We start from the raw sequence: 27,759 nt of genomic DNA on the forward strand, positions 1-27,759 counted from the left end.
TAGGTTAGATGGTACCCTGTATGAATTATTTTGAGTGACGCCGGTCATAAGAAAAATATATATTGCAGCAATGAGCAGTCTGTATTCTGTTTGTGCAGAAAGCAGCATGATAATTTACGTATTGAGCTGGTTTCGTAGGAGACAACTGCAAAGATAGCCTATGATTGTTAGATGTGAGAAAATCACATTGGTGAAATCTGCTATTTCTAATGACCAATGGTTCCCAGAATGAAAGGTTTCTGTAGAAAGCTTATAACTCCTTAGAGGATAGTGGAAGTCATTGGCAGTGTGCTCAGAAAGTTTAAGATGTTCGATAATAGAAATATCTGAAGAGTGCCGAAGGGGTTTCAGCACTACACAGAGGAATATAATCCTTGCGGCTCTACCAATATGATATGCACACATGCATCTGTAACACATCAGGAAATCATTTAGACTGGATTCTCCCCTTAAAGGGATTCTATCATCAGGTTCACGCTGCCCGAACCACGGGTATCAGTAACCCAAGACAGCCATGCCAATTGCCCCTGGGAGTGTGCTATTGTGAAATGCCGTGACTTTTCACAATACATAAACTTTGATTCGGAGCCGAATTCCCCGTCACAGGGGTGGGCTGCGTTCCCTCTCCCACCAACTGCATGAAGACTGACAGCTCCTCTCCGTTTGTGAATAGGGGGATGAGCTGCCATGAAGCAAGCAGGGAGAAGCGGCACAGCCCACCCCTGTGACTCGAAGCTGAGCTCCGAGTCCAACTTCAAAGTGTATTTGTCCTGAAACGCCGCAGGTACTCACGTGGGTCACAGCATTTCTGTCTCCGGTTCATCCGATGACAGAATCCCTTTAAGTTTGTGATGTATGGCATCCCTTACTTGCTGAAGGGGTACAATCATATATAATACAGTATACATTACTAAGATGATTTTAATGTCAGCGCATTTCTTGTGAAAAACATCATAGGTTCAACAAGTCCATTATGTTTATAGAATCCTTACAGAATCACCCCGTGCCAGGCCCTACTGCCCACGCCGACTGAACCCTGGAAATAGTCAAACCATCTGCCTTCAACCCGAATGACCTTGTACTTGGCATACCGATCTTAAATTGCACATTTTATAGAAGCATGGACGATTGAGCTCGACACCCTGAGAGATGAAATAACCCGTGTCACACGGCGCAGTCATGCCGTAAACATGTCTCCTTTCTTCTGCTCTTTACCGCTTGCTTAAGTGATTTCTGAGAAGATAAAGGAAGATCGCTATGGATATGCCAGCTATATATAAGGTAACACTGTGATGCGGTGCTGAGAGTCAAATACGGATCACCAAAGGAATGGACCTAATAGATGATCAAAGGGAAGACGCCAGGAACAAAGTGCTGCTGTGTTCTTCCATTTGAGAATATTTTTATGCGATCGCAAACACTTTGTTGGCAGCGCTTACACGTGATGTGAAATAGCTTCCCAGGGTTTGTATAATCTCCTGAGATATACCATGTGGTTATAATGGCTAATAAAGACAGAAGTGGAGGTTCTTAAACAATAACACATGGAGGGCATTTACTACCAAGATAATGACTTCCACGGAGTTCTATGCCAGAATCATGTACAACAAACAGAATTCCCAAGGTCACTTTTCATCTTGTCGCCTACACATGAAGGAGCCGGCGGAAGACTGAATTACTGTACACTGAAGGGAAAATAGCTAAGACAAAATAGTTTGCTTCCATATGGGGCCTGACAGTAGGAGCAATTGTTTGCGCTTTATACGGGTTCTACTAAAGGGAAAACATACTTTTAACCCTTGGAGTGACAATCTGCATCCTGTAAAGTGATACAGATGCAGAATGAAGAGATTGCTCCATGTTTTCCTGCTTTACAATCAACGAGGGTGACATGGTAACTTAGTATGTTAGGCTGAATGAAGACAATGTCCGTCTAGTTTAGCCTGCTTCAACCCCCTTGTTGATCCAGAGAAAGGCAAAAATCCCAAGAGGCAAGGCCAATTAGGCAAGACATTTAGGACTCAAGGCAGTATTGTGGCTTAATGGTTTGCACTGTTGACTTGTTCCAAATCTATCCAACAGCAACATCTGCATGGAGTTTGTATGTTCTTCTCGTAATTGCAAAGACCGTGGTTTACTTATAAAGCGAGCTGCTAAAATCCTATCTGCGGCCTAATAGGTTAGCCAATTTTAGTCTTAGCCCCCGACCTACTACCAAGTTGTGTATAATTGTACAGCACTGACTCCCACACCGAAGACAGTATCCTAGGAGGTGGACCCCCTACATGACTTCTAGATGGCCATATAGACACGGGTCTTTATAGGACAAGCCCTTTAATGCTACATCTGCAAACAGCACTATAAGGCCTCCTTCCCACGAGCGTGACGGGCTCCGCAGCGTAATATTCCGCTGTGAAGCCCGTCACGGCGCCCCCCAGAGCCCCTATACTTACCTGCGGGAGATAGCGTGAAATCGCTTCCCCGCCCACCGCCGCGCGTCACCGCCCGTCACCGCCCACCGCCCTCGCGTCACCAGCCGTGTCACGTGCACGGCCGGCCGTGTCACGTGACGCGGCCGGACCGCGTCATTTGGCGTCATATGACGCTCGGCGGTGGGCGGGAAAGCGTTTTTTCACGCTATCTCCCGCTGGTTACAGCGGGAGATAGCGTGAATGGACGGCTTCCATTGACTGCAATGGAAGCCGTCAGTGCGTACAGCCCGTCCTCACCCGCAGAAAATAGAGCATGCTGCGGGTGAGGACGGGAGAAATCGCGGTGCGTAATTCCGCGCTGGAATTACGCATCGTGAGCATTGTGCTATTAGGTTCAATAGAACCTAATAGCTGCGGGCAACGCAGCGGATTTTCGCCGCGAATTACGCGGCGGAAATCCGTTCGTGGGAAGGAGGCCTTACATTAAGGGCTCCTTCACATGAACATATGCATATTTGCACTGCATTTTTACGGAATGAACAATGCTATTTTGCGCATTTATTGGTTAATTTACTGTACTTTTTCCGCCTGCAGGCATGTTCATTTGCGCACAGCCAACCAGACGCAGGCCCCAGGACAGCCTTCTGCAAAATGTTAGTGCAGCGGGGTCGGAAGGTGGGACACGCTGCTGGACAGCAGCCTCTGGGGAACTGTCAGCGGCGGAGCCGGGATGCAAGGCACACCTGTGGCATGTGGGGAAGCTGGGAAAGCAGCGGAGCATTGATGCCAACACTAGGCAGCGGAGGCAGACATGCTGTGGGAATTGTGTAAGCGCTGGAGCCGGGATGCAAGGCACACCTGCTGCATGTGGGGAAGCTGGGAAGCATGAGGCACACGTACAACATGTGCGGAACCCAATCTACAGTCCACAGCAGATCGGGAGCTATGGGTGTGACAGGGGCATTCCTCCATGCAAGCCCTGTCAAACCCCTAGCTTCCGGAGGTGACAAGATACAATAATACCGCTTATTACTAAATGAGGGTTACAAGCAAGGGCATGAAGGAGAAAAAAATGGTGTGTTTCTCTAATGTCTGACTGACTCTTCTGCCCGAGTCCTCCCACCAGAGTATAGTAGAGGAGACAGGGGAGGAGTTCAGCTGTTCTGCCATGTACATGGCTGTGTTGTGTCTGGCAGCAGCATGAGGGATAAGATTGGTCCTCTGCTGGTGGGGGTTTTGGGGAGCTGTGGACATTACGGGGCACAGAGTGGCAATATTACTTTGTAGGGACACAGGAACTATTATTTTGTGGGGGTACAAAGGGGATACTGTTACTTTATGGTGCCAGAAGGTGCTCTAAAACTTTGAGGGGGGTGGGGGCACAAAATGGCCATTATCTTGTGGGGGCACAAAGGAGAGATATTACTGTGTGTACGCAGCAAGTATATGTATACATGTGTGTATGCAGCAAGTACGTGTGTACATATGTGTGTACACAGCAAGTATATGTATACGTGTGTACGCAGCAAGTACATGTACACATATGTGTGTACGCAGCAGGTACATGTACACATATGTGTGTACGCAGCAAGTACATGTACACATATGTGTGTACGCAGCAAGTACTTGTATACATGTGTGTATGCAGCAAGTACATGTATACATGTGTGTACCCATCAAGTACATGTACACATATGTGTGTACGCAGCAAGTACATGTACACATATGTGTGTACGCAGCAAGTACATGTATACATGTGTGTACGCAGCAAGTACATGTATACATGTGTGTACCCATCAAGTACATGTACACATGTGTGTACGCAGAAAGTACATGTATATGTGTGTATGCAGCACGTACATGTATACATATGTGTGTACGCAGCACGTACATATATACATGTGTGTACGCATCAAATACATGTACACATATGTGTGTACGCAGCAAGTACATGTATACATATGTGTGTACGCAGCAAGTACATGTATACATATGTGTGTGTATGCAGCAAGTACATGTGTACATATGTGTGTATGCAGCATGTACGTGTATACATGTGTGTATGCAGCAAGTACATGTGTACATATGTGTGTATGCAGCACGTACGTGTATACATATGTGTGTATGCAGCACGTACGTGTATACATATGTGTGTATGCAGCACGTACGTGTATACATATGTGTGTATGCAGCACGTATGTGTATACATATGTGTGTATGCAGCACGTACGTGTATACATATGTGTGTACGCACCAAGTACATGTACACATATGTGTGTACGCACCAAGTACATGTACATATATGTGTGTACGCACCAAGTACATGTACACATATATGTGTACGCACCAAGTACATGTACACATATGTGTGTATGCACCAAGTACATGTACACATATGTGTGTAGGCACCAAGTATATGTATATAGGTGTGTATGCAGCAAGTACATGTACACATACGTGTGTACGCATCAAGTATGCAGCACGTACGTGTATACATGTGTGTATGCAGCAAGTACATGTGTACATATGTGTGTATGCAGCATGTACGTGTATACATGTGTGTATGCAGCACGTACGTGTATACATATGTGTGTATGCAGCACGTACGTGTATACATATGTGTACATGCAGCACGTACGTGTATACATATGTGTACATGCAGCACGTACGTGTATACATATATGTGTATGCAGCACGTACGTGTATACATGTGTGTAAGCAGCAAGTACATGTATACATATGTGTGTACGGATAAAGTACATGTATACATATGTGTGTACGCATCAAGTACATGTATATATGTGTGTATGCAGCAAGTACATGTATACATGTGTGTATGCAGCATGTACATGTATACATATGTGTGTACGCAGCAAGTACATGTATACATATGTGTGTACGCAGCAAGTACATGTATACATATGTGTGTACGCAGCAAGTACATGTATACATATGTGTGTACGCAGCAAGTACATGTATACATATGTGTGTACGCAGCAAGTACATGTATATTTGTGTGTGTACACATCTAGTACATGTACACATGTGTATATGCAGCATGTACATGTATACATATGTCTGTACGCAGCAAATACATGTATACATATGTGTGTATGCAGCACATACATGTATACATATGTGTGTATGCAGCAAGTACATGTACACATGTGTGTATGCAGCATGTACATGTATACATATGTCTGTACGCAGCAAGTACATGTATACATATGTGTGTATGCAACACGTACGTGTATACATATGTCTGTACGCAGCAAGTACATGTATACATATGTGTGTATGCAACACGTACGTGTATACATATGTGTGTACGCAGCAAGTACATGTATACATATGTGTGTACGCAGCAAGTACATGTACACGTGTATATGCAGCAAGTATATGTATACATGTGTGTACGCAACAAAGTACATGTACACATGTGTGTACGCAGCAAGTACATGTATACATATGTGTGTACGCAGCAAGTACATGTATACATGTGTGTACGCATCAAGTACATGTACACATATGTGTGTACGCAGCAAGTACATGTATATGTGTATGCAGCAAGTACATGTATACATGTGTGTGTACGCAAGTACATGTATGCATATGTGTGTACGCAGCAAGTACATGTATATATGTGTGTGTATGCAGCAAGTACGCGTACATATGTGTGTATGCAGCACGTACGTGTATACATATGTGTGTATGCAGCAAGTACATGTGTACATATGTGTGTATGCAGCACGTACGTGTATACATATGTGTGTATGCAGCAAGTACATGTGTACATATGTGTGTATGCAGCAAGTACGTGTATACATATGTGTGTATGCAGCAAGTACGTGTATACATGTGTGTATGCAGCATGTACATGTATAGATATGTGTGTACGCAGCACGTACGTGTATAGATATGTGTGTATGCAGCAAGTACGTGTATACATATGTGTGTATGCAGCAAGTACGTGTATACATATGTGTGTATGCAGCATGTACATGTATACATATGTGTGTATGCAGCACGTACATGTGTACATGTGTGTATGCAGCACGTACATGTGTACATATGTGTGTATGCAGCACGTAGGTGTATACATATGTGTGTACGCAGCACGTACGTGTATAGATATGTGTGTACGCAGCACGTACGTGTATAGATATGTGTGTACGCAGCACGTACGTGTATAGATATGTGTGTACGCAGCAAGTACGTGTATACATGTGTGTACGCAGCAAGTACATGTACACATATGTGTGTACGCAGCAAGTACATGTATACATATGTGTGTATGCAGCAAGTACATGTATACATATGTGTGTACGCAGCAAGTACATGTATACATGTGTGTACGCATCAAGTACATGTATATGTGTATGCAGCAAGTACATGTATACATGTGTGTGTACGCAAGTACATGTATGCATATGTGTGTACGCAGCAAGTACATGTATATATGTATGTGTATGCAGCAAGTACGTGTACATATGTGTGTATGCAGCAAGTACGTGTGTACATATGTGTGTATGCAGCACGTACGTGTATACATATGTGTGTATGCAGCACGTACGTGTATACATATGTGTGTATGCAGCAAGTACGTGTGTACATATGTGTGTATGCAGCAAGTACGTGTATACATATGTGTGTATGCAGCAAGTACATGTATACATATGTGTGTATGCAGCAAGTACATGTATACATATGTGTGTATGCAGCAAGTACATGTGTACATATGTGTATGCAGCACGTACGTGTATACATATGTGTGTATGCAGCACGTACGTGTATACATATGTGTGTATGCAGCACGTACGTGTATAGATATGTGTGCACGCAGCACGTACGTGTATAGATGTGTGTACGCAGCAAGTACATGTACACGTGTATATGCAGCAAGTATATGTATACATGTGTGTACGCAACAAAGTACATGTACACATATGTGTGTACGCAGCAAGTACATGTATACATATGTGTGTATGCAGCAAGTACATGTATACATATGTGTGTACGCATCAAGTACATGTACACATGTGTGTACGCAGCAAGTACATGTATATGTGTATGCAGCAAGTACATGTATACATATGTGTGTACGCAGCAAGTATATGTATATGTGTATGCAGCAAGTACATGTACACGTGTATATGCAGCAAGTATATGTATACATGTGTGTACGCAACAAAGTACATGTACACATGTGTGTACGCAGCAAGTACATGTATACATATGTGTGTATGCAGCAAGTACATGTATACATATGTGTGTACGCATCAAGTACATGTATACATGTGTGTACGCAGCAAGTACATGTATATGTGTATGCAGCAAGTATATGTATACATGTGTGTGTACGCAATTACATGTATGCATATGTGTGTACGCAGCAAGTACATGTATATATGTATGTGTATGCAGCAAGTACGTGTACATATGTGTGTATGCAGCACGTACGTGTATACATATGTGTGTATGCAGCACGTACGTGTATACATGTGTGTATGCAGCACGTACGTGTATACATGTGTGTATGCAGCACGTACGTGTATACATGTGTGTATGCAGCACGTACGTGTATATATATGTGTGTATGCAGCAAGTACATGTGTACATATGTGTGTATGCAGCACGTACGTGTATACATATGTGTGTATGCAGCAAGTACATGTGTATATATGTGTGTATGCAGCACGTACGTGTATACATATGTGTGTATGCAGCAAGTACGTGTATACATGTGTGTATGCAGCACGTACGTGTGTACATATGTGTGTATGCAGCAAGTACATGTATACATATGTGTGTATGCAGCAAGTACATGTATACATATGTGTGTATGCAGCAAGTACGTGTATACATGTGTACATATGTGTGTATGCAGCAAGTACGTGTATACACATTCACTTGCGTACAATCAATCCGCATGGCGTATCCTTACGAATACACGTGTAACCAGCGCCAGGATAGGACATGCTGCGCTTCTTTGCGTCCTATCTCATGTATACATGCTATAGGACATTAGTACGGTGCAGTACGGGCGCAATACGCAGTGAGCCTAGATCTGTGCGCGGCCCGCAGACTGTCACCAGGTGTAATGGTCTGCAGGAACACGTAGCACCTAGAGCTATGAGCGAGCGCGCCGAGTAGAGGTGAGCGAGCGCGTACAGTTAGGGCAATTACTCCAGCGAGCATCGGAAGGATTCAGGGGGAGAGGGGGGGGGGGGTGAGAGAGAGTAGGCAGTTACTCGAAAAAACCGATGTTCGCTGAAGTAACTGCCTTACCGAGCATGCTCGCTCATCTCTAGTAGCACCCATAACTGACAGAAGCCCCAGCTGCCGGTAGACATGACAGCCATGCAGAGCGGCTCTATGCAGTCAGGGACAGGCCGCCGCTATTTACAGCCCGCTCTGTAACCACTCACATCTATGTTGGCAACGGCACAGGGCAACCGGAAGCGCATGCGCAGTGTGGATGCACGCAGGCAGCAGGACTACACAGCCAGTTGCCGGGAGGTGTGTACACAGAGGGGGCGTGACGAGTTTCACCCAATCACAGTTGCTGTATGGACCGGGACTTGTTGAGGAAGCCTCTGCCCGTGTGACGTAATTATTTCCAGCGCGGGAGATTAGAGCGTGGTCACCATGAACGGGTAGGTGTGCTGTGCGGGCAGGAGAGGGGCATGTGCAGCGGGCACTGCATGGGGGCAGGAGAGGGGCATGTGCAGCGGGCACTGCATGGGGGCAGGAGAGGGGCATGTGCAGCGGGCACTGCATGGGGGCAGGAGAGGGGCATGTGCAGCGGGCACTGCATGGGGGCAGGAGAGGGGCATGTGCAGCGGGCACTGCATGGGGCAGGAGAGGGGCATGTGCAGCGGGCACTGCATGGGGCAGGAGAGGGGCATGTGCAGCGGGCACTGCACGGGGCAGGAGTGGGGTATGTGCAGCGGGCACTGCACGGGGCAGGAGTGGGGTATGTGCAGCGGGCACTGCACGGGGCAGGAGTGGGGCATGTGCAGCGGGCACTACACGGGGCAGGAGTGGGGCATGTGCAGCGGGCACTGCGTGGGGCAGCAGTGGGGCATGTGCAGCGGGCACTGCGTGGGGCAGCAGTGGGGCATGTGCAGCGGGCACTGCGTGGGGCAGCAGTGGGGCATGTGCAGCGGGCACTGCGTGGGGCAGCAGTGGGGCATGTGCAGCGGGCACTGCGTGGGGCAGCAGTGGGGCATGTGCAGCGGGCACTGCGTGGGGCAGCAGTGGGGCATGTGCAGCGGGCACTGCGTGGGGCAGCAGTGGGGCATGTGCAGCGGGCACTGCGTGGGGCAGCAGTGGGGCATGTGCAGCGGGCACTGCGTGGGGCAGCAGTGGGGCATGGGGTACTACGTCTCACCCCATGATCGGGCACTGATGATGGGGTGAGACGTGCTGGACTCGTTAGATGCTGTACAGTCCGCACCGTCAGCCGGTTCTCTCTCCTGTACAGTAATACTAAGAGGTGTATGGGGCTTTTCACACCGGGTGGATTTGCTGCCTCTTTTCCTTCCGGACTGCATATATCTCTATTACACCCCACCTCCACACCATTCGCAACCTGATTGGTTGTTTGGATTTACTCATTCCCGGTGATTGGTTATTCGGCTTGCCTGATTCCCGGTGATTGGTTATTTAGGTTGGCTCCTGTAGAGGTGGGCAGTAAAAGGCTAATATGCTTCCGGACTCGCTGCCTGGAAGATGGGCCACTGTTACAGGAGCAGCAAAGTGGAGGAGACTTTCAGAATGTCGTCCATTCTCTGTAGAGAAGATTCACCCAAAATCTGTACGGAAACCGTCACTAAGCCTGGGTTCACGCAGGGCGGATTTGTTGCGGTTTTGCCGCAGAAGACCTGCTTCTGCGGCAAAACCGCTTCAAAGGTTAATTTGGGCTTGTGGATTTTTGTGCGGAAAAATCCGCAAGCGTTTTTTTACTTTTTGCCGCGTATTTGATGCGGATTTAGCTGTGTCCGTAGAGGTCTATGGACAAAAAAGCGCTGCAGAATGAACATGCTGCATCTTTTAAAGCCGCGCCGCAGTTGCATTTCCGCACTGCGGCTGTGCAGAAAAAATCCACACTGAGAACAGTGCAGAAAAAAGCACTTTTCCATTGCGTGCTATGGGTGGTATTTGCTGCGGAACCTGGAGGCGGGCGGCAGCGCCAAATTCCGCAATGCAAATCCAAATGAAAAGATCAGCGGACTAGCGCTCCAATCTAAGGGAAGGGGGCTATGAAATAATACATAAGTGTGGAAATGCCAAGGGTGGGACTTACCTGGTGCGGAGCACCCATCTGATGACAGGCGGCCACACCGCCAGTCCGGAGAGGCTTTATGAAGATATCTGGAAGAGCAGAATCCCTAAACCTTAGGGCTTCTATTCAGTAGCCTTTTTTTTTTTTTTTTTAAATTCTGCGATATCACTGTGTTTTTTTTTCAATGGGACTTTCTAATGTTAAAATCGAATCGCACAAAAATTGCAAGCTCGTGCTTTTGTGATTTTTGTGTGAGGCGATTTTAACATTAGACAGTCGCATTGACAAAAAAACGCAGTGATATCACAACGTAAAAAACAAAACACTAGTGGATAGAAGCCCTTAGGCCGAATGCACCTGTCCGCAGTGTTCTTTATCTGTACTGCCGATGTGCTGGCTGGGGCACATACACAGTACAGATGGCGCCATGCCCTTGCTAGGCGAAGAGGCAGATTCCACGGCCAGTCTGCAGTGATGGGCCGCAGATCAGACGGCTTCCCATTGACTTGAATGGAAGCAGTCTGCGCCGGAATAGATCATGCTGCGATGTGTGTCCCCCCCCCCCCCCCCCCCTTTCGCGCAGAACATAGCAATTGATTTTCGCTCGTGTGCAGGAAAAGCGCTTTTCTATAGCATGCTATGGGCAGTATTTGCTGCGGAATCCGGAGGCGGATGCCCGCTCTGGATTCCGCAGTAAAAATATGCCCGTGTAAGTTGGGCCTAAGACCTCATGTCCACGGGCAAAATTGAATTGTGGAATCTGTGTTGATGATCTGCAGTTCAATATGCCCAAAAACATTCATTGGGCACTCACAGGTAATTGAATACCTGCGGATGTCATTTTTTTTCGGTGTGCAGATCACACACAGGGAAAAACACCCGCAGCATGCTCCATTTTCTGCGGTTTCCTGCAAAGACGGCTTCTATTGAAGTCCTACCGGCGTGCCTAGTACATTCGTGTTTCAGAAAATCCGCCCCGTGTGAACCCAGCCTAAGGCCGGCTGCGCACGGCCGTGATGGGCTCCGCCGTGGAATATTCCGCGGCGAAGCCCGTCACGGCGCCCCCCAGAGACCCCATACTTACCAGCGGATCCGGCGTTCTCGCTCCCGCATGACGCTTCCCCGCCCACCGCCGCGTCATGTGACACACCGGCCACGTCACATGACACGCCCACCGCGTCACATGACGTGGCCGGCTGTGTCATGTGACGCGCCTGCCGCGTCATATGATGCGGCGGTAGGCGGGGAAGCGTTTTCACGCTATCTTCCGCTGTGCTACAGCGGAAGATAGCGTGAACGGACGGCTTCCATTGACTGCTATGGAAGCAGGCCGCGCGTACACCCGCGGCAAATAGAGTGTGCCGCGGGTGAGGACGGGAGATTTCACGGTGCGGGATTCCGTGATGGAATTCGGCACCGTGAGCATTGTGCTATAAGGTTCAATAGAACCTAATAGCAGCGGGCAACACAGCGGATTTTCACCGCGAATTACGCGGCGGAAATCCGTTCGTGGGAACTTTCACACAAGTGCATATCGGCCGGCCAATATATGCTACGTTGAGGGCGAAAAACCTGGTGAACGGGCGCACAAATTAAGCGTTTGTGCACCCGTTCACATGGCCAGGTGGGGCTGGTGCAAAATCTGCCGAGCTCACCACGCCATCTCCCATTTCCCCTCCCTCCGCATCGCAGGCTTACCTGTCTTCCTATTAGATCGGTCTGTACAATGGAAGAGGCTGGGATGGGGTCGGAGCTAAGCACTGGTCCGCCCCGCCTCCCATTGATGGCTATGGACAAGGGGTGGAGAGAGGGTGGGCACTTAGCTCTGCCCATGTCCCACCCTTGTCTATAGCAATCAATGGGAAGAGGCGTAGTGGATCACGTTTAGCTCCGCCCCCACCCCTCCCATTACAGAGACCGAGCGGGGAGGAGAGGTAAGCCTGCATGGGGAAGGGGAGAACAGAGGGAGGTAGTTTAGCAGCCACGCTGCTAAACCCCCACCTACGGCCGCTGCCATTGGCTCTCATTGGCGCTATATTGGCCGGGCGTTTTTACGTCTCGCAAATACACCCATGTCATCTGATGCATTGGAATCCAATGCCTATCTACAAAGTTGGCGTTGCTCATGTGGCGCCCACACACTTGCACTTTCCTTGGCGTGCGCTAGTGCCAACAGCCCAACTCCCATATTTATCATTTGTACCCGTCAGTCCCATCTGATTGTTTAATAGTGGAGCTGTTATTGGAGATTAGTGTTTATAAAACGTACCTATTCGTCTCCTAATAGCCGTCGCTCATAGCTTGGAGCGTACTAAACCCGGCTGTAAATGAAGAAATGCGCTGCCTGACATCTCTAGTGGCAGCGTGCCTGCTGAGTATCATTAAATCCTGGCCTTCTAGTAAAGCTCCATACGCCGGCGAGTTCTACGTACGCAGTGTAATTCTACCCAGAATCCCTCCCTGCATAGATTATGTAAATATGTTCATTAGTGCTATTTATAATGCTGCGGGATCTAATGAATGGGGTGTCACGGGAGCCAAGGGCTGACCGGAATACAATTGACAGCTATCAATATTTGCATTGTTTACCATACTTATTTTAAGGTTCATCGCACTCTCACAGAATTAGCATTTTGCTTTCTAGGCAAGCAGTTGATGCAACGTGTAAGAAGCGAGAAGATTACTTAGAATGGTGTGAATATTTTATGGCTGTTGCCTTTTTATCAGCTCAGAGGAGTAAAGATCCAAGTTCTCAAGTAAGTATGGCGCATTGATTATCTGGCGTAATGTTTGTAAATAATGTGGCGAGCCCCTCTCCCCTCGTCTCATAGTTAATAGCACTGTGCAAATTGCATATGGAGGAATGCTTTCAGGGGGAGTTATTAAATTGGTCTCTGGGGTCAGTGGAAGGAATCTGCATGTGCGGGGCTTGCAGAAGCTCTTCTATTTGCATTTGGAAAGTGAAAACTGTTTTAGCAAAAATACTAAATAGTAAATGCACATTGTAGTTTTTACCATAGGGGTCGGTTTATAATGCAGATGGGAAGCTTCAGGGAGAACTGCTAGTAGGAAGAAATGAATAACTGCTCTCAATGAGTTGCAGGTGTAGCAAGGGTTAAACTGACTCTTAACACAAAAGCCAAGTTAAACTTTGCGGAAACCACATATAAGGTCTCATTTACACGAGCGTATGCGTTTTTACAGCTGCCCGCATGCGCCGTAAAATTGCATTAATGAAGAATAACCACGATCGTGTTATAGATCTTAATCAGCTTTTTTCTCATCTATTCGTACGGGCATATCGCGGGTAAAATACGCAGCAGCGCGGAATTCCTTAGGTCAGTAGAAATTCTCAGAATGACTTCTAATAGCATAAACAGAACCAGCTGTCTTCGTTACCCAGCATCGGACATAGGTAAACTCCTTCCCCCTCCCCTTTTGTTTTGGCTCCAATAGGAGTCTATGGGAGCTTCCAGCATTTCTCAGCAAAAGATAGGGTAAGACCTATCATTTCACAGACCATAAACTGTTGCTGATGCTCTTTTTGACGCATTTTTTTTTCTTCACATGACCACAAAACTGCTCATGTGAATGTATACATTGGAATCCAATGCTTCACATGGTTGCAATTTTTTTTCAACGCAGCGCCAATAGCTGCATATATACGCTCGTGTGAATGAGGCCTAAGAAAGATAAGGGTGGCATGGGTAATGTCTAGAGATGAGCGAACGTACTCGGATAAGCACTACTCGTCCGAGTAATGTGCCTTATCCGAGTACCGCTGTACTTGTGCTGAAAGATTCGGGACGCGCTGCGGAGCGGGGAGCTGCAGGGGAGAGCGGGGAAGAACGGAGGGGAGATCTTTCTCTCCTTCTCTCCCGCCCGCTCTGCCCCGCTCCCCGCTGCGACTCACCTGTCAGCAGCGGAGCGTCCAGAATCTTTCAGCACGAGTACAGCGGTACTCGGATAAGGCACATTACTCGGACGAGTAGTGCTTATCCGAGTACGTTCGCTCATCTCTAGTAATGTCTCATGGCGCCTTTTCTTCAATATGTTCTTAAACTCCCCCTCTTCTATTTTAGGTCGGGGCATGTATTGTAAATCCAGAGAACAAGATAGTTGGCATTGGGTATAATGGGATGCCTAATGGCTGCCATGATGATGTCCTTCCGTGGGCGAGAACCGCAAATGATAAACTCCAGACTAAATATCCATATGGTATGTATACATCTGTGACTGCTCCTAGAAATGTTGTTAGAGGAGCTGTCGGATTCATACAGATGAACAATGGTAAAATAAGATATTGATAAATGCCATAAAGTATGTCACTGGCTGTGTTTTAGCCCTACTTTTCACGTTCTTTCAACTTCCACGTCGTCGGCATCTTGGTTACATGATATAGCGTGATTGTCTATAGTGAGATCACAATGCTGTATATATGGAAGGACCTGAAATGTGAGGGCAGCAATGTATTATATGCATAGCAGCCATTTTTAGTACGATGGCATATTTCCCAAATGCCCCATGTAGTTTCACCTTACAGCTTTGCCCCCTAGATTCAAGTCTTTGCCAATGAGTGCTAAATATGTACTGCACTGCAGGTAGTTAATCTGAAACACCGGGTATGCAGTGTATTGGCTTGGACTCCGTCTACATCTGCATGCAACCCTGTTTCCCTGTCAAAGTGATGGATGCCGCAGTAGAACCCAATGAATGGCATTAAAGGTTAATGAGGTCTGTCTGGCAGCGGATCCAGCAGAGCGCTGTGGTTTCTGTTTTTGTAACAAAAGCCACAATGCAAATGTGAACAAGAGCCTGAGGGTCGTCTAACACAGAGCAGTTGATGGAACGAGAGAGCGGATCGTTTAATTTCAGAGTGCGTCAGTTTACTGTCGCAGATGATCGTGTGAATTTTCTCATCACAACGCCGTCAGGGAAGTCACAAAATCCTGGGAACGGTCGGCGACTTATCGCCTTTTACATGGCCAACAGCAAACGATTTTTATGCCTGCATAAAATGAACAATTAGTAAATTATCGTTTGTCGTGCAATTGTTCAAACTTATGGTGCTGGTCAGTCGGGAGACTTTTTTTATTATAAGCACTGGCTACCCTATTCCTGTGCTGGTAAAGTTTGCGCGTGTCCTGAAAACCAGAATTTTTTTTGCAGGCCACCATGAATGTCAATGGGAGAGCACGCACACGACGATCTGAAAACTCAGATTGTGTGTGTGTGTGATATATGATATATATATTACATACACACAGTCCGATAATCTGAGTTTTATATATATAACACACACATTTCCTGTCACCTCTCCAACCAGCACCATAAGTTCATTTATGGTGGGTGACAGTTTCCATTAAACCCTTTAGTGGCAGGTTTATTATTACCATGTCATGCCTCACAGGGCAGGTATTTTAAATCAATGTTGTCAATGCAATTTAACCACTTAAGTGGTGCATTTTTTAGTTATTTATGAGTTTAAAAAAAAATATCACTTTTTATTAGCAATTTAAATTCTATTATTTTTTTTTTAAAACTTTCGGAGTGTAATGTTTTTCAAAATATTTAGTATAGTTTAGGAGCTATAATGCTACAGCTGCCAGCCCCATTGAAAGCAATGGGGTGGAGGTAACCCCAGCAGTGATTTTTGGGGAAGGGCTTGAAATATAAGCCCTTCCCTGAAAATCATCCCTGGCTTGTGTAAAAAATAATATATTTACTCACCTCTCCAAATGGTACCCTAAAAATCCTCCCTAGCTTGTGTAAAAAATAAAATTATATATGCTCACCTCTCCATCGCTGTCCGGCTTTTGCCGCTTGTCTCCCTGCACTGTTCTGAAGATCTTCCAGCCAGCGGGGGTTTAAAATCCCCGCCCGCTGAAAGCGCTGTGTCTGATTGGCTGAGTGCTCAGCCATTCATTGAATGACAGCTGAGCGCGGTTTGTGATTCGTCACAGCGCGCAGCCAATCACAGGCTGATTCATTGAATTCAATGAATGGCTGAGCGCTGCCTCTGATTGGCTGAGCCCTATGACCAAATACAGGCAGTGCTCAGCTGCCATTAAAGTAATGGCTGAGCGCTGCCTGTGATTTGGCTGAGCGTTCAACCAGTCAGACACAGCGTTTTCAGCAGGTGAGGATTTTAAATCACCGCTGGCTGAAAGATCTTCAGTACATAGTTGGGATGCCAAGCTGCAAGACCCGCTGGACTTGACAGCATTGTCACAGTGTTCAGTGATGAAGGGACTCCCCACGGGGATGAAGGAATCCTCTGCCACTGCTGTTACAGCAGTGGCAGCAGATAACGATAATTTTCCATTGATTTCAATAGGGCCTGAGCCGCTCTCGCACGTCACATGGCATACGTTGGAGACAAATTTACATTTTTTTTTCTCTCGCAAAATCATGCCTGATGACTGAGTCAGGCAAGGGGTTAATCTCGCAAGTATTTGAAAGTACTGTACTACTTTGACAGTTGATATTATGGCAGGGAAATCTCCGTGGCTTGCTGCGCTGAGAATGCAGTAAAAACTCTGGATGATTTCAGATGACAGCTCCGTGCTCTGCACATTTCAGCACTAGAGCTGTCCACAGAAATCTTCAGGGTTTAACTGCATGGTAGGTGCAGCAAGCCCAGGAGATCTTCCGGGCGTGCCACCTTAGGGGTTAAAGGGCCTTTTTATTGGGCAATTGAGGATTAACGATCATGACTTGGAATCATTTGGACGACCATTAGCTTTCATTATAGTAGCAGCCCTCCCTGTTTACATGAGATGTACCGCCGACACATACCGTAGCATTTTTACATGCATGTAAAACTGATCATCCGCCAACAGATGAGCAGTTTCTCATTTGTTGTAACGATCCCGGTGATCACCCATTGGACAGTGATTGGAAACAATTGTTCGTACTATCATTAGTCGGTATAAAATAGCCTTTAGTCTTCTGTTTTTGCGTAGACTTCTTACATATAAGATAAAAGGAAAAAGACCAAATCGTTATCTCTCAAGTGTATTTTTCCTTTACCTGCTATATATCCTAAAATCTCGACTCTGTTCTGTGAGACGAGGAAAGAAAGAACTTCTTGCCCTGTTAAATAAGCTGTTATCATTTATTCTGCCTCCAAATAGCTGAAATGGAATTTGTGCTCTAGTAAATCTAAGGCTGGACGTGGTGATCTAATATTTCACCCAGATCCCAGCTGTGGCGCCTTATGAATGTGCTATGTAGATGGAATGAGTCTTGCAACTCTCCTGCTTGAGTGTATATATTCTTATTTCTGGAACTCCTTTATATGGTAAATTACGTTTGTCAGTGGGAATTGGTCACAAAGGCTTTGTGAACATAATGAAATGTCCTATGTGTAAGTTGATGAGTACCGCAGCGCTCGTATAACAAAAACAGATGATACCTTTAGGCATTTGCAACTTTAAAGGCAATCTTTCATTAGAATTGTATATGAGTGCGGAGAATGTGGTGGTGGCACAGTTGTCACAATTACATCTTACCAAGATGCACTTTGATGTTATTGCTCCTGTCTAGAATACCAATGGTCTATCTACAACCGTCCCCTCTTCCAGGCAGCCATTCACTGTGTAGCCTGCTATAGATTGAATTGACTTATACTTCAATATAGTCTTTGACAAGGGGCCATATATGTACACTGACAGTGGTCAGTGATGCCGGTTGCAGGCCAACTCCTGTTGCAGCTGGGGTGACTATCTGCTCTGGCGTACCTGAGGACAAAGGCATTGCTTGTGAGATAGAGCCGGTAGGGAGAAGCGGTGCGGGCAGAGCGGGGAGGAAGCGATAGTGCTGTTACTGCGGGATTGGCTGGGTATCGGAGGAGGAACCCACTAAGGTGAAAAAGGGAGTACTAGAGAGGAGGCAGGAGAGTGGAACAAGCAGGCGATCCTGTTGCCACAGTGTCCTGTTCAGGCGCCCCAGAATCCATGGCCATAAGAGGGAGGAGGAAGCGGCACTGCCATTGTTGTGATCTCGGAGGCCGTGGAGGGACCAGAAAGAAGTAGGCAAAATTCCCAGGATAACTCAAGAGATGAGTCAGAGAAGGGTGAGAAATTGCACCCCTTCTCCAATTAGACATCACCCAAGCTGGAATTGGATAGGAGCAGTGACTATGAGCACTCGGGCATGGAGCACGCTAGGGAAGCGTCTTCACACTGCCATAACTAAGCCGTGCCCCAATAGTCTATTTCTTACCCTCAGAGCACTGTTTGTAATCAGGAGGCTACAGAGAAGTAGCTCATCAATCCTACATATCTATGATTCACAAATCACAGTGGTATGAAGTATCTATATTTTTTATAGGTTGAGGCCGTCACAGATATAGAGTTAAAAAGAATAAATTTTATTAGTAATTAATTTAAAAAGTCAAAGCCTACCAACAAAAAAACAGTCACATAGAACATATAGTGACAGGACAAACAGTTAACATAAAAAGGGAGGATCTTATGGGGGGTAAGGGAGGGGGGAGTATATCTACAGTTCCCGTGTAGCCCTCCAGAGGTCCTCAGGAGTCACTTATATAAGATGGTTCACTATCAAGGTAAGTATTTAGTACTTGAGCTGTTATGATTCGCATCCCCTTGAGATGGCGATTGTTTTTTAGTGCGAACCAGACAGCCCTTTTATTTATAAGGACTCGTATGATTTTTAGTATGGTATTCAAATCAGTGTCGTTTGGTGTATTGTTTACACTGTATCATTTCGTGCATTGTTTACACTGTATTCATATTATTTTTGACTCATTTGTTTTTGCTCTACGCGTTTCCCTATCGGGATAGCCGATAGTTCGTCAGGAGCTGGGCAACAATACGCCCCTAGAGAAGTAGGAGAGAGTTTTCTATCAGAAATGATCACCAAAACGATGGCTAAAATGTGCCTGTCACTTTTCAATAAAGAGATTCCTAGATTCCTCAAAATTGCCTCATTTATAAATTGCGCTTGGATTCTATCTGTAGAGTGAATCCTACGTATGCTTGAAACCTATAAGGTCCAGAAAGCTATTCAACTGGATCCTATTGCCTCGCAACTGAATGCCGTATTCGCATTAGATAGTGTAACTCTAAGATAGAGTAAAGTAACTGTGCATCGTGTATTATACACGGCGACGATGCATGTGCAAAATAGCCAGAATTTTGTCCACCTCCAATCGTGTCTCAAGATCCTTGGTGATTTTCGTAGGGTTAACACCAAGAGACCTTGGCTCTTGGAAAAATGACTGTCAGGTTAAACACCTATTAGCCCAGCACAATGATAGCATGCAGGATATACAGCCCCACTTCAGGCTAAGACCTACTAGTAACTGCCACAATGGCAAAAAGCATTTTAAACTGGCTATAAGGCTTGCATTCAGTAAGGCAGAATTAGCTGTAATAGCTTATAGAGCGAGACAGAAGGTATAGAGCAGGGCAAGAGGAGTGCCAGGAGTGATCTCCAGCAGCACCTGCAGCTCTGATGGTGAGCTGTAGGCATCCTGAAGTGGGGCTGTATATCCTGCATGCTATCATTGTGCTGGGCTAATAGGTGTTTAACCTGACAGTCATTTTTCCAAGAGCCAAGGTCTCTTGGTGTTAACCCTACGAAAATCACCAAGGATCTTGAGACACGATTGGAGGTGGACAAAATTCTGGCTATTTTGCACATGCATCGTCGCCGTGTATAATACACGATGCACAGTTACTTTACTCTATCTTAGAGTTACACTATCTAATGCGAATATGGCATTCAGTTGCAAGGCAATAGGATCCAGTTGAATAGCTTTCTGGACCTTATAGGTTTCAAGCATACGTAGGATTCACTCTACAGATAGAATCGAAGCGCAATTTATAAATGAGGCAATTTTGAGGAATCTAGGAATCTCTTTATTGAAAAGTGACAGGCACATTTTAGCCATCGTTTTGGTGATCATTTCTGATAGAAAACTCTCTCCTACTTCTCTAGGGGCGTATTGTTGCCCAGCTCCTGACGAACTATCGGCTATCCCGATAGGGAAACGCGTAGAGCAAAAACAAATGAGAGTCAAAAATAATATGAATACAGTGTAAACAATGCACGAAATGATACAGTGTAAACAATACACCAAACGACACTGATTTGAATACCATACTAAAAATCATACGAGTCCTTATAAATAAAAGGGCTGTCTGGTTCGCACTAAAAAACAATCGCCATCTCAAGGGGATGCGAATCATAACAGCTCAAGTACTAAATACTTACCTTGATAGTGAACCATCTTATATAAGTGACTCCTGAGGACCTCTGGAGGGCTACACGGGAACTGTAGATATACTCCCCCCTCCCTTACCCCCCATAAGATCCTCCCTTTTTATGTTAACTGTTTGTCCTGTCACTATATGTTCTATGTGACTGTTTTTTTGTTGGTAGGCTTTGACTTTTTAAATTAATTACTAATAAAATGTATTCTTTTTAACTCTACATATCTATGATTACAGCGAGAGAGGAATAGTGTCCTTGCTTGGCACCCATTGGTATGGCTGTTCACCATAATTACGGCACCTATAATTATGGATACATTTTATCAATCAAATGCACAAAAAAACACGTTTGCATCACACTGGACACTTTTCAAAACGTGATTTTTTTTTTTTGATTTTTTTTTTTTGAAGAGTTTGAAAATGTGCCAGCATTACTAATGGTGTGCCCTGGTTCATTGGCTAAAAACACTGGTCTAAAGTATTTTTTACGGAGGAGCTGAAAAGAGTCCAGCATGCCCCAGGTTGTGCCACATTTATCCCAGAGCATGCATTACAGTGATAAGTTGGGTGTATCTTCTGTCTGTCTGGTAAGCTTACACTGACTACATATGAAACAGGATTGGTAAAACTGCCCCAATCTGCTCTTTTGGAGCTAGTTGGTTACAGCCCAGCTGAATGTTTGCCGCAGTAGACATGGTCATCTGTGCAGTCTTTCTACTTGACCTGGTTGGTAACTGCATTTAGCTCAGCCCTTTTCGGAATTGGTGCTTCTGGAAGGAAGTGATATTTTTGCCAATATCTGAAAGCTGAATGCAGAGGACTAATGGCTACTCGCAGCAAAACCACCTTCGTCCAGCTCAGTTGGCCCTCACCTCATCTTCAGTATGACAGACTCCATTATTACTCTATCCATAGGATATATTGGATTAACACACAATTGTGGGTAAGATGACTTTTTTTCCCTTGTTAACTCTGTAGTAACTATTCCTCCCCCCCCTCAAGTTTGTCATGCAGAATTGAATGCCATTATGAACAAGAACTCTGCCGATGTTAAAGGCTGCATCATGTACGTGGCTTTGTTTCCCTGTAATGAATGTGCTAAGCTGATCATCCAGGCAGGTAGGTGATTCTGTATCCATTTTTTTTTTCAATTCCACTTGGTTTATTCAACTGTACATATCGCTGTGATTATATCCTAGTTTTGAAGAAACACAGCTGCTGCTTTGCTACAGCAACAGAGTTAAGTGGCATGGAGAACCTCGGTTTAGAAGAGAATTCAACTGCTTAGAAGGGATTTAAAAGGGTTTTCCTATTAAGTTAGTTGTTGAGAAAGGTCTGAAACTTTGTAATGTAGATTTATATAAAAAAAGGATTTTCTCACTACTTAAAATTTTTTCACAACCTACTTCCTGGCTGCTGCTGACCAGGACATGTGACTGCTGATGCCAATCACTGGCCACAGCAGTAACCTTCTATAGTTAATGATTAACTGAAGCAGTCACATGGCCTAGTGGGGGGCGGCCATCTTGCCTTACAGCGCGGCTCATGGGTGCTGTATACTGGCTACCCCGAGTGCCCATTGCGGCGCGGCTCATGGGTGCTGTATACTGGCTACCCCGAGTGCCCATTGCGGCGCGCCCCGTGGCTGCTGTATACTGGCTACCCCAGGCGCACATTGCCTTAATTTGTAAAGGATTTGTTATTTTGGACAATGCCTTTGTGAGAAGGGTTCCTTGAAGAAGCTTGATTACATGGTGTCCCTCTAGCACTGGGCTTGGACTGAATTTGCTGTAGATTTTGTTCCGAATAGTGCAGATCTGGAGCAGGTTTCACCCTTTTAACTGAATTCAAATGGGAGGAGTGAAGTCTGCTGCAGATCCGCAACAAAATTCATTGCAAATCGATTACATTTGAACATACCTTGATAGAGTATGTTCAGACTGTGTCAAATTCTCCAGGTTGTTTTTTTTGTGTGAATTTAGCTCTGTCAATGGGCAAAATCCATGTGCAGAATTCCAATACAGAAAATTGAGACGTGTCACTGCTAGCCTCTGCGTCGGAATTCTGCACGTGGCTTTTGCCCATTATTTTGTGGTTAATTTTGCTGTTTGAACATAACCTTAAGGACATTCCGCAGCAAATCCACATGAATAACCGCACCATTTGGTATGGATTTTGGTGCAGAATCCACTTCCTAATTTACAGAGGTAGAATCCACACTAAAAATCCAGTGCTATAATTGACAAATTCAACTCACGTGTCCGGATTCCTACATATTTCTCTGCTATAATTGACATGCTGCATTAAAATTGTGCACCGCGTGTCACTTGCTGTCGCAGAATTTTTTTCCATTGTATTTAAATGAGATTTTGAAAATTTCATCCACTTTGCTGGCACTGTAAGGGTACATTCATACAGCTTTTTGCTGCATTGTTTTTTTTCGGCGTGGATCAGCATGCAGAATTTGCCCTGTCAAGGCGCAAAATCCGCTTGCAGAGTTCTGACACAGACAATCACATTTTCCACATCAAGAAGTGACATGATGGCAAATTCTGCCATAGGAATATACTCTATATACGTGTTTTCCCTGCAAAGAGTCCACATGGGAAATTGGCGGCAAGTCCACCCTGTGTGAACATATCCTTGCAGTTCCATTTTTGGATATTCAACCAGAATCCACAAGGAAGCTGCTCACTTTAATTTTATGCTGCTGCGTCAATTTGCCAAAAAACTAAGAAATGGAAATACCTATATAAAATTGAAACCCCCCACAAAGCTCCAAGGGTTGCGAAACGGCTATTTTGTATCTCTAAATGTTGCCATAAAATCCTTCAGCTAGTAAGTAAGTGTTTTCATATGGCTGCATAGACAAAACATTGAACCACTATGGCTATTGAAACCCAGTGAAAGGGGGAAAAAATCACTTTGCTCAAAGCCAAAAATTGCTGCAGCCTGAAGATACTGAAGTCTTTCGGCTTGAACTTGCGGAATCTTTTCCCATAAAGCTAGATATCAATCTGCTCGGCTCCTCCTGCTTGATAACCTGTGATGCCTGCAGTTTGGACTGCCTGTTCCAGCTGACAGAGTCCCTGTTAAAGACTTTTTTTATTCTATCATTTCATTTTGGGGGGGAAAAAAAGTACTGATCAATGTGAACAGCGGTACCAGAAGTGTGGAACTATTGTTTAGTGTAAGGACCTACCTTGACTTTAAATTAGAAGCACTGAAGCTGTTGGGTTTATCACCTCACAAAACCTATGTATTTCTTTATAGGTATTAAAGAAATCATATACATGTCCGACAAGTATCACGACACCCCGGAAATGACAGCGGCGAGGCACATGTTTGACCTAACTGGGATCAAATACACGTAAGGCCAACAATTTCTTTGTGTGCTGGTAATAAAGTAAATGAAGATGGTCAAACTGTATATTGCATTGTTAGTTGGGAAGCGAAGACCCCCTGCTGTATGTACCCCTAAACACTGAAGGACTAGGGATATGACAGAAAAGCACTTTCCAAAGTAAACCAGCACTGTATGTAATTACCTTATTTTGCTGTGCTTTTACTTATAACCTCTCTGGTTAAATAACTCCTCTGCATCTGTTAGTTCACCAGAGTTTTTTTTTTTCCCGATTTGAAGAAGTAAAGATCCGTGGCAAAATCCTCATCAATGGAGCTATATGCGAACACATCCTTAACCCTTTAGTGACCAAGTTTTTTTCTGTTTTTCCATTTTCGTTTTTTTTCCTTCCTTTTTAAAAAAATAAATAAAAAAATTGTGACTCCTTTTATTTATCCATTGATGTCGCTGTATGAGGGCTTGTTTTTTGCAGGACAAATTGTGTTTTTCAATGGTGCTATTTGATGTAACCATATAATGTACTGAAAAACGTCAAAAAAATTACAAATGGGGAGAAATGGGGAAAAAAAGTTAAATTTCGCCATCTTTTGGTGTGTCTTGTAATGGCACACAAATTGCAACAAAAATGACATAACTTTATTCTATGGGTCAGTACAATTACTACGATACCAAACTTAGGCTGGATTCACACAAATGTATATCGGCTCGGTTTTCACGCCAAGCCGATATACGTCGTCCTCATCTGCAGGCGGGGGGTGGGGGCGTGGGAGGATGGAAGAGCCCACCCCCTCTGCCTCCTCTCCACCCCCTCTCCGCCCCTCTGCACTATTTGCAATGAAAGGAGGCGGGACGGGGGTGGGGCAAATAGTGCAGAGGGGCGGAGAGGGGGCGGGAGCTCAGAGCACTGCTCCTGGCTCTTCTAGCCTTCCCACCCCCCCACAGAGAGAGACGACGTATATCGGCTCAGCGTGAAAACCGAGCCGATATACGTTCGTGTGAATCCAGCCTTAGATAGGTTTCTTTTTTTTGTGGTACTACTTGTATTTTTTTCAAAGATTTCATTTTTTAAAATTTTGCTGCCGCCGTCTTCTGCACGCAATACGTTTTATTTTTACGTTGACGTAGTTGTGCGAGGGCCCATTTTTTGCGGGACGTCCTGTAGTTTGCGCTAGTACAACTTTAAGATACATATGACTTTTTGATCGGTTTTTATTGCATTTTTTTTTTCTTATAGACAGGGTGAGCAAAAAAGTGCATTTCTGGCGTTCTTTTATATATATATTTTTCTGACTGTGTTCATCGTGTGGGGGTAAATAAGGCATTACTTTGATAGATCAAACTTTTATGGATGAGGCAATACCAAATATGTATTTTCGTCTTGTTGTTTAGATTCTTTTATTACAAATATGGCAAAAAAGGGGGGGTGGGGTTGAACTTTCTTTTATTTATTTATTTTTTTCTGTCCCCAGAGGGAACAACAACTTGCGATGTTTTGATCGCTTCTGCAGTATATAATGCCATAGCATCTTACTGCGATCGACAGGCAGTCTATCAAGCCACCCACAGAGATGGCTTGAGAGGCATTCTGCTATGACAGCCTTGGGGCCTTTTCGAAGGCACACGGCTGCCATGACAACCTGCACAGCATTTAAAAGGTTAACCGCTCTGATAAGACGCGTGGCTCATGGCAGCTGTTGCCGCCAGTTGTCTGCTGTAAAGAAAAAACAAGCAGGGGAGAGCAAGAGGGAGAGAGAGATCTCCCCACTCTCTCCCACCGGCCCTCGAATCTTTAGGGACGAGCGGGGAGATACTCGACTAAGGCACATTACTCGAGCGAGTAGTGCCTTAGCGAGTATACTCGCTCATCCCTATGGGTGACCCATCCCATCATATGTCTGTACGTTGGAGGTATACACCAAGAGAGCCTCCTGACGGAGTCTTACCGATGCTTCACTCTGTATCTGATAACTGTAAAGCAGATCTGTAAATACACATCTTAACTCAAGCGATCAGCTTATTTCATTGAACAATAGCGGATGTGTCCCTGATAAAGAAGGTGAATGTTGTCTTTCACACAAGTATACTTAAGTTTTTAAATTAACTTCAGCAAAGAGAAAAAAGAAGGGGCAGTACATTTTTGCACAAAGGGAAAAAAACTTTAGCAATGAAACCAACTCCTGGAGCTCAGTTGTTAGAAATGTTTTCTTTTCCAGATAATTTATAATCTCCGTTAGCTGAAAAACACACAGCCTCAGCAACCCCATGTGTCTTTTTGTTTCAGTCTATCCCTTCTAAGGATTCTCTCTGCATGGGGCACTATAATTGGCTTCTCTAGAGAGAGCATGAAGTCTAAGCAATGTATTCCTCCCCCTCCTCCTCTCTCTTCTCGTCCTACTGATGGAAAGCAAGTTTCAGCATATAACTAACCTATATATTTTATATTTTAAGGAAATTTGTACCCAAGCGGAAAAGTATAGTCATTGACTTTGATTCAATCAATAACACCAAGAAGAGTCCACCGGTATTGTGAAGATTTGACTGCCTTATGATCGATCTTGGCTTTCTAGATGTCACCTGCTTCAGTAAGCAAGGGGTTAGAAGTCTTTTGGCTCATTCTTGAGATTTTTTATTTTTTTTTGGCAACCATTATTGGTTAGTTTTATTTTTTGTTTCATAATCCGCTCAAGAAATATCTCCAATGGCTGGTAAACACTATTGCTCACCTCTTTTGTTACGTCTTCACTACCTGAAGGTGTGGCACATAGTTCTTGTTATTGACTGCAGTGATGGTACTAGTATTAGTTGGCAATCTCTGGACCATCTCATCTGTAGGGTGTTTTGCTTTCTGTACAAGTATATTCTTTTTTGTTTTTTTTCTTGGACTAAATTACTGTTTTGTACAAATCTGATTTTGTGAAATGTTTTAACTCCAACTTAATCTGTTTTCTGTTTTTAAAACTTTCATTGCACTGGTAGGTTTTACTACTTGTTGTAATTTTTGTGTACTGCTATTAAAGCTCTATAATATACATTGTAGATTTTCTTATGCGATTTTTATTTCTGTCTCTGAAGCTTGCCTTCTGACTTCCTGTTAATACATAGTGCACTTGAGAAACGCAAACTGCCTTCGTCGTCTTCAGGTATTAAGATACGATGTGGATAGTAAAGAATTGCAACAACATACAGTAGCTAAACCATTTGAAAGGTCTTATGATCACATGAGGAATCTCAAGCTGATTTTCAACAATCCAAATAAAATTAGCAGACTGATTTAAACAGCAATGTTGGTTCATCCCGCCAAACCGTATACCTTAAACATATGGAAACCTACAGCTTTACTTTTTTCTATTGACAAAATATTTATAAAGAAGTCCTCCTGGCATACTTCTATTTTATTTTTTTCTGTGGGACAGAAAAACTGTGCTATGTGCA

General features: G+C 44.8%; 1 protein-coding gene across 1 annotated transcript; it reads left to right on the top strand.

Annotated features, from left to right (window-relative positions):
- The first annotated feature begins 9,006 nt into the window (after positions 1-9,006).
- On the top strand, positions 9,007-27,363 carry DCTD (dCMP deaminase). Its single transcript, XM_066573499.1, has 6 exons — positions 9,007-9,088; positions 13,364-13,475; positions 14,802-14,937; positions 21,966-22,082; positions 24,237-24,333; positions 26,776-27,363. The coding sequence occupies exons 1-6, from the start codon at positions 9,081-9,083 to the stop codon at positions 26,855-26,857; spliced, it is 552 nt and encodes a 183-aa protein (XP_066429596.1). The 5' UTR covers positions 9,007-9,080; the 3' UTR covers positions 26,858-27,363.
- Positions 27,364-27,759: the final 396 nt, after the last annotated feature.

Source organism: Eleutherodactylus coqui, chromosome 7 (assembly GCF_035609145.1).
Source record: "Eleutherodactylus coqui strain aEleCoq1 chromosome 7, aEleCoq1.hap1, whole genome shotgun sequence".
Classification (NCBI taxonomy): domain Eukaryota; kingdom Metazoa; phylum Chordata; class Amphibia; order Anura; family Eleutherodactylidae; genus Eleutherodactylus; species Eleutherodactylus coqui.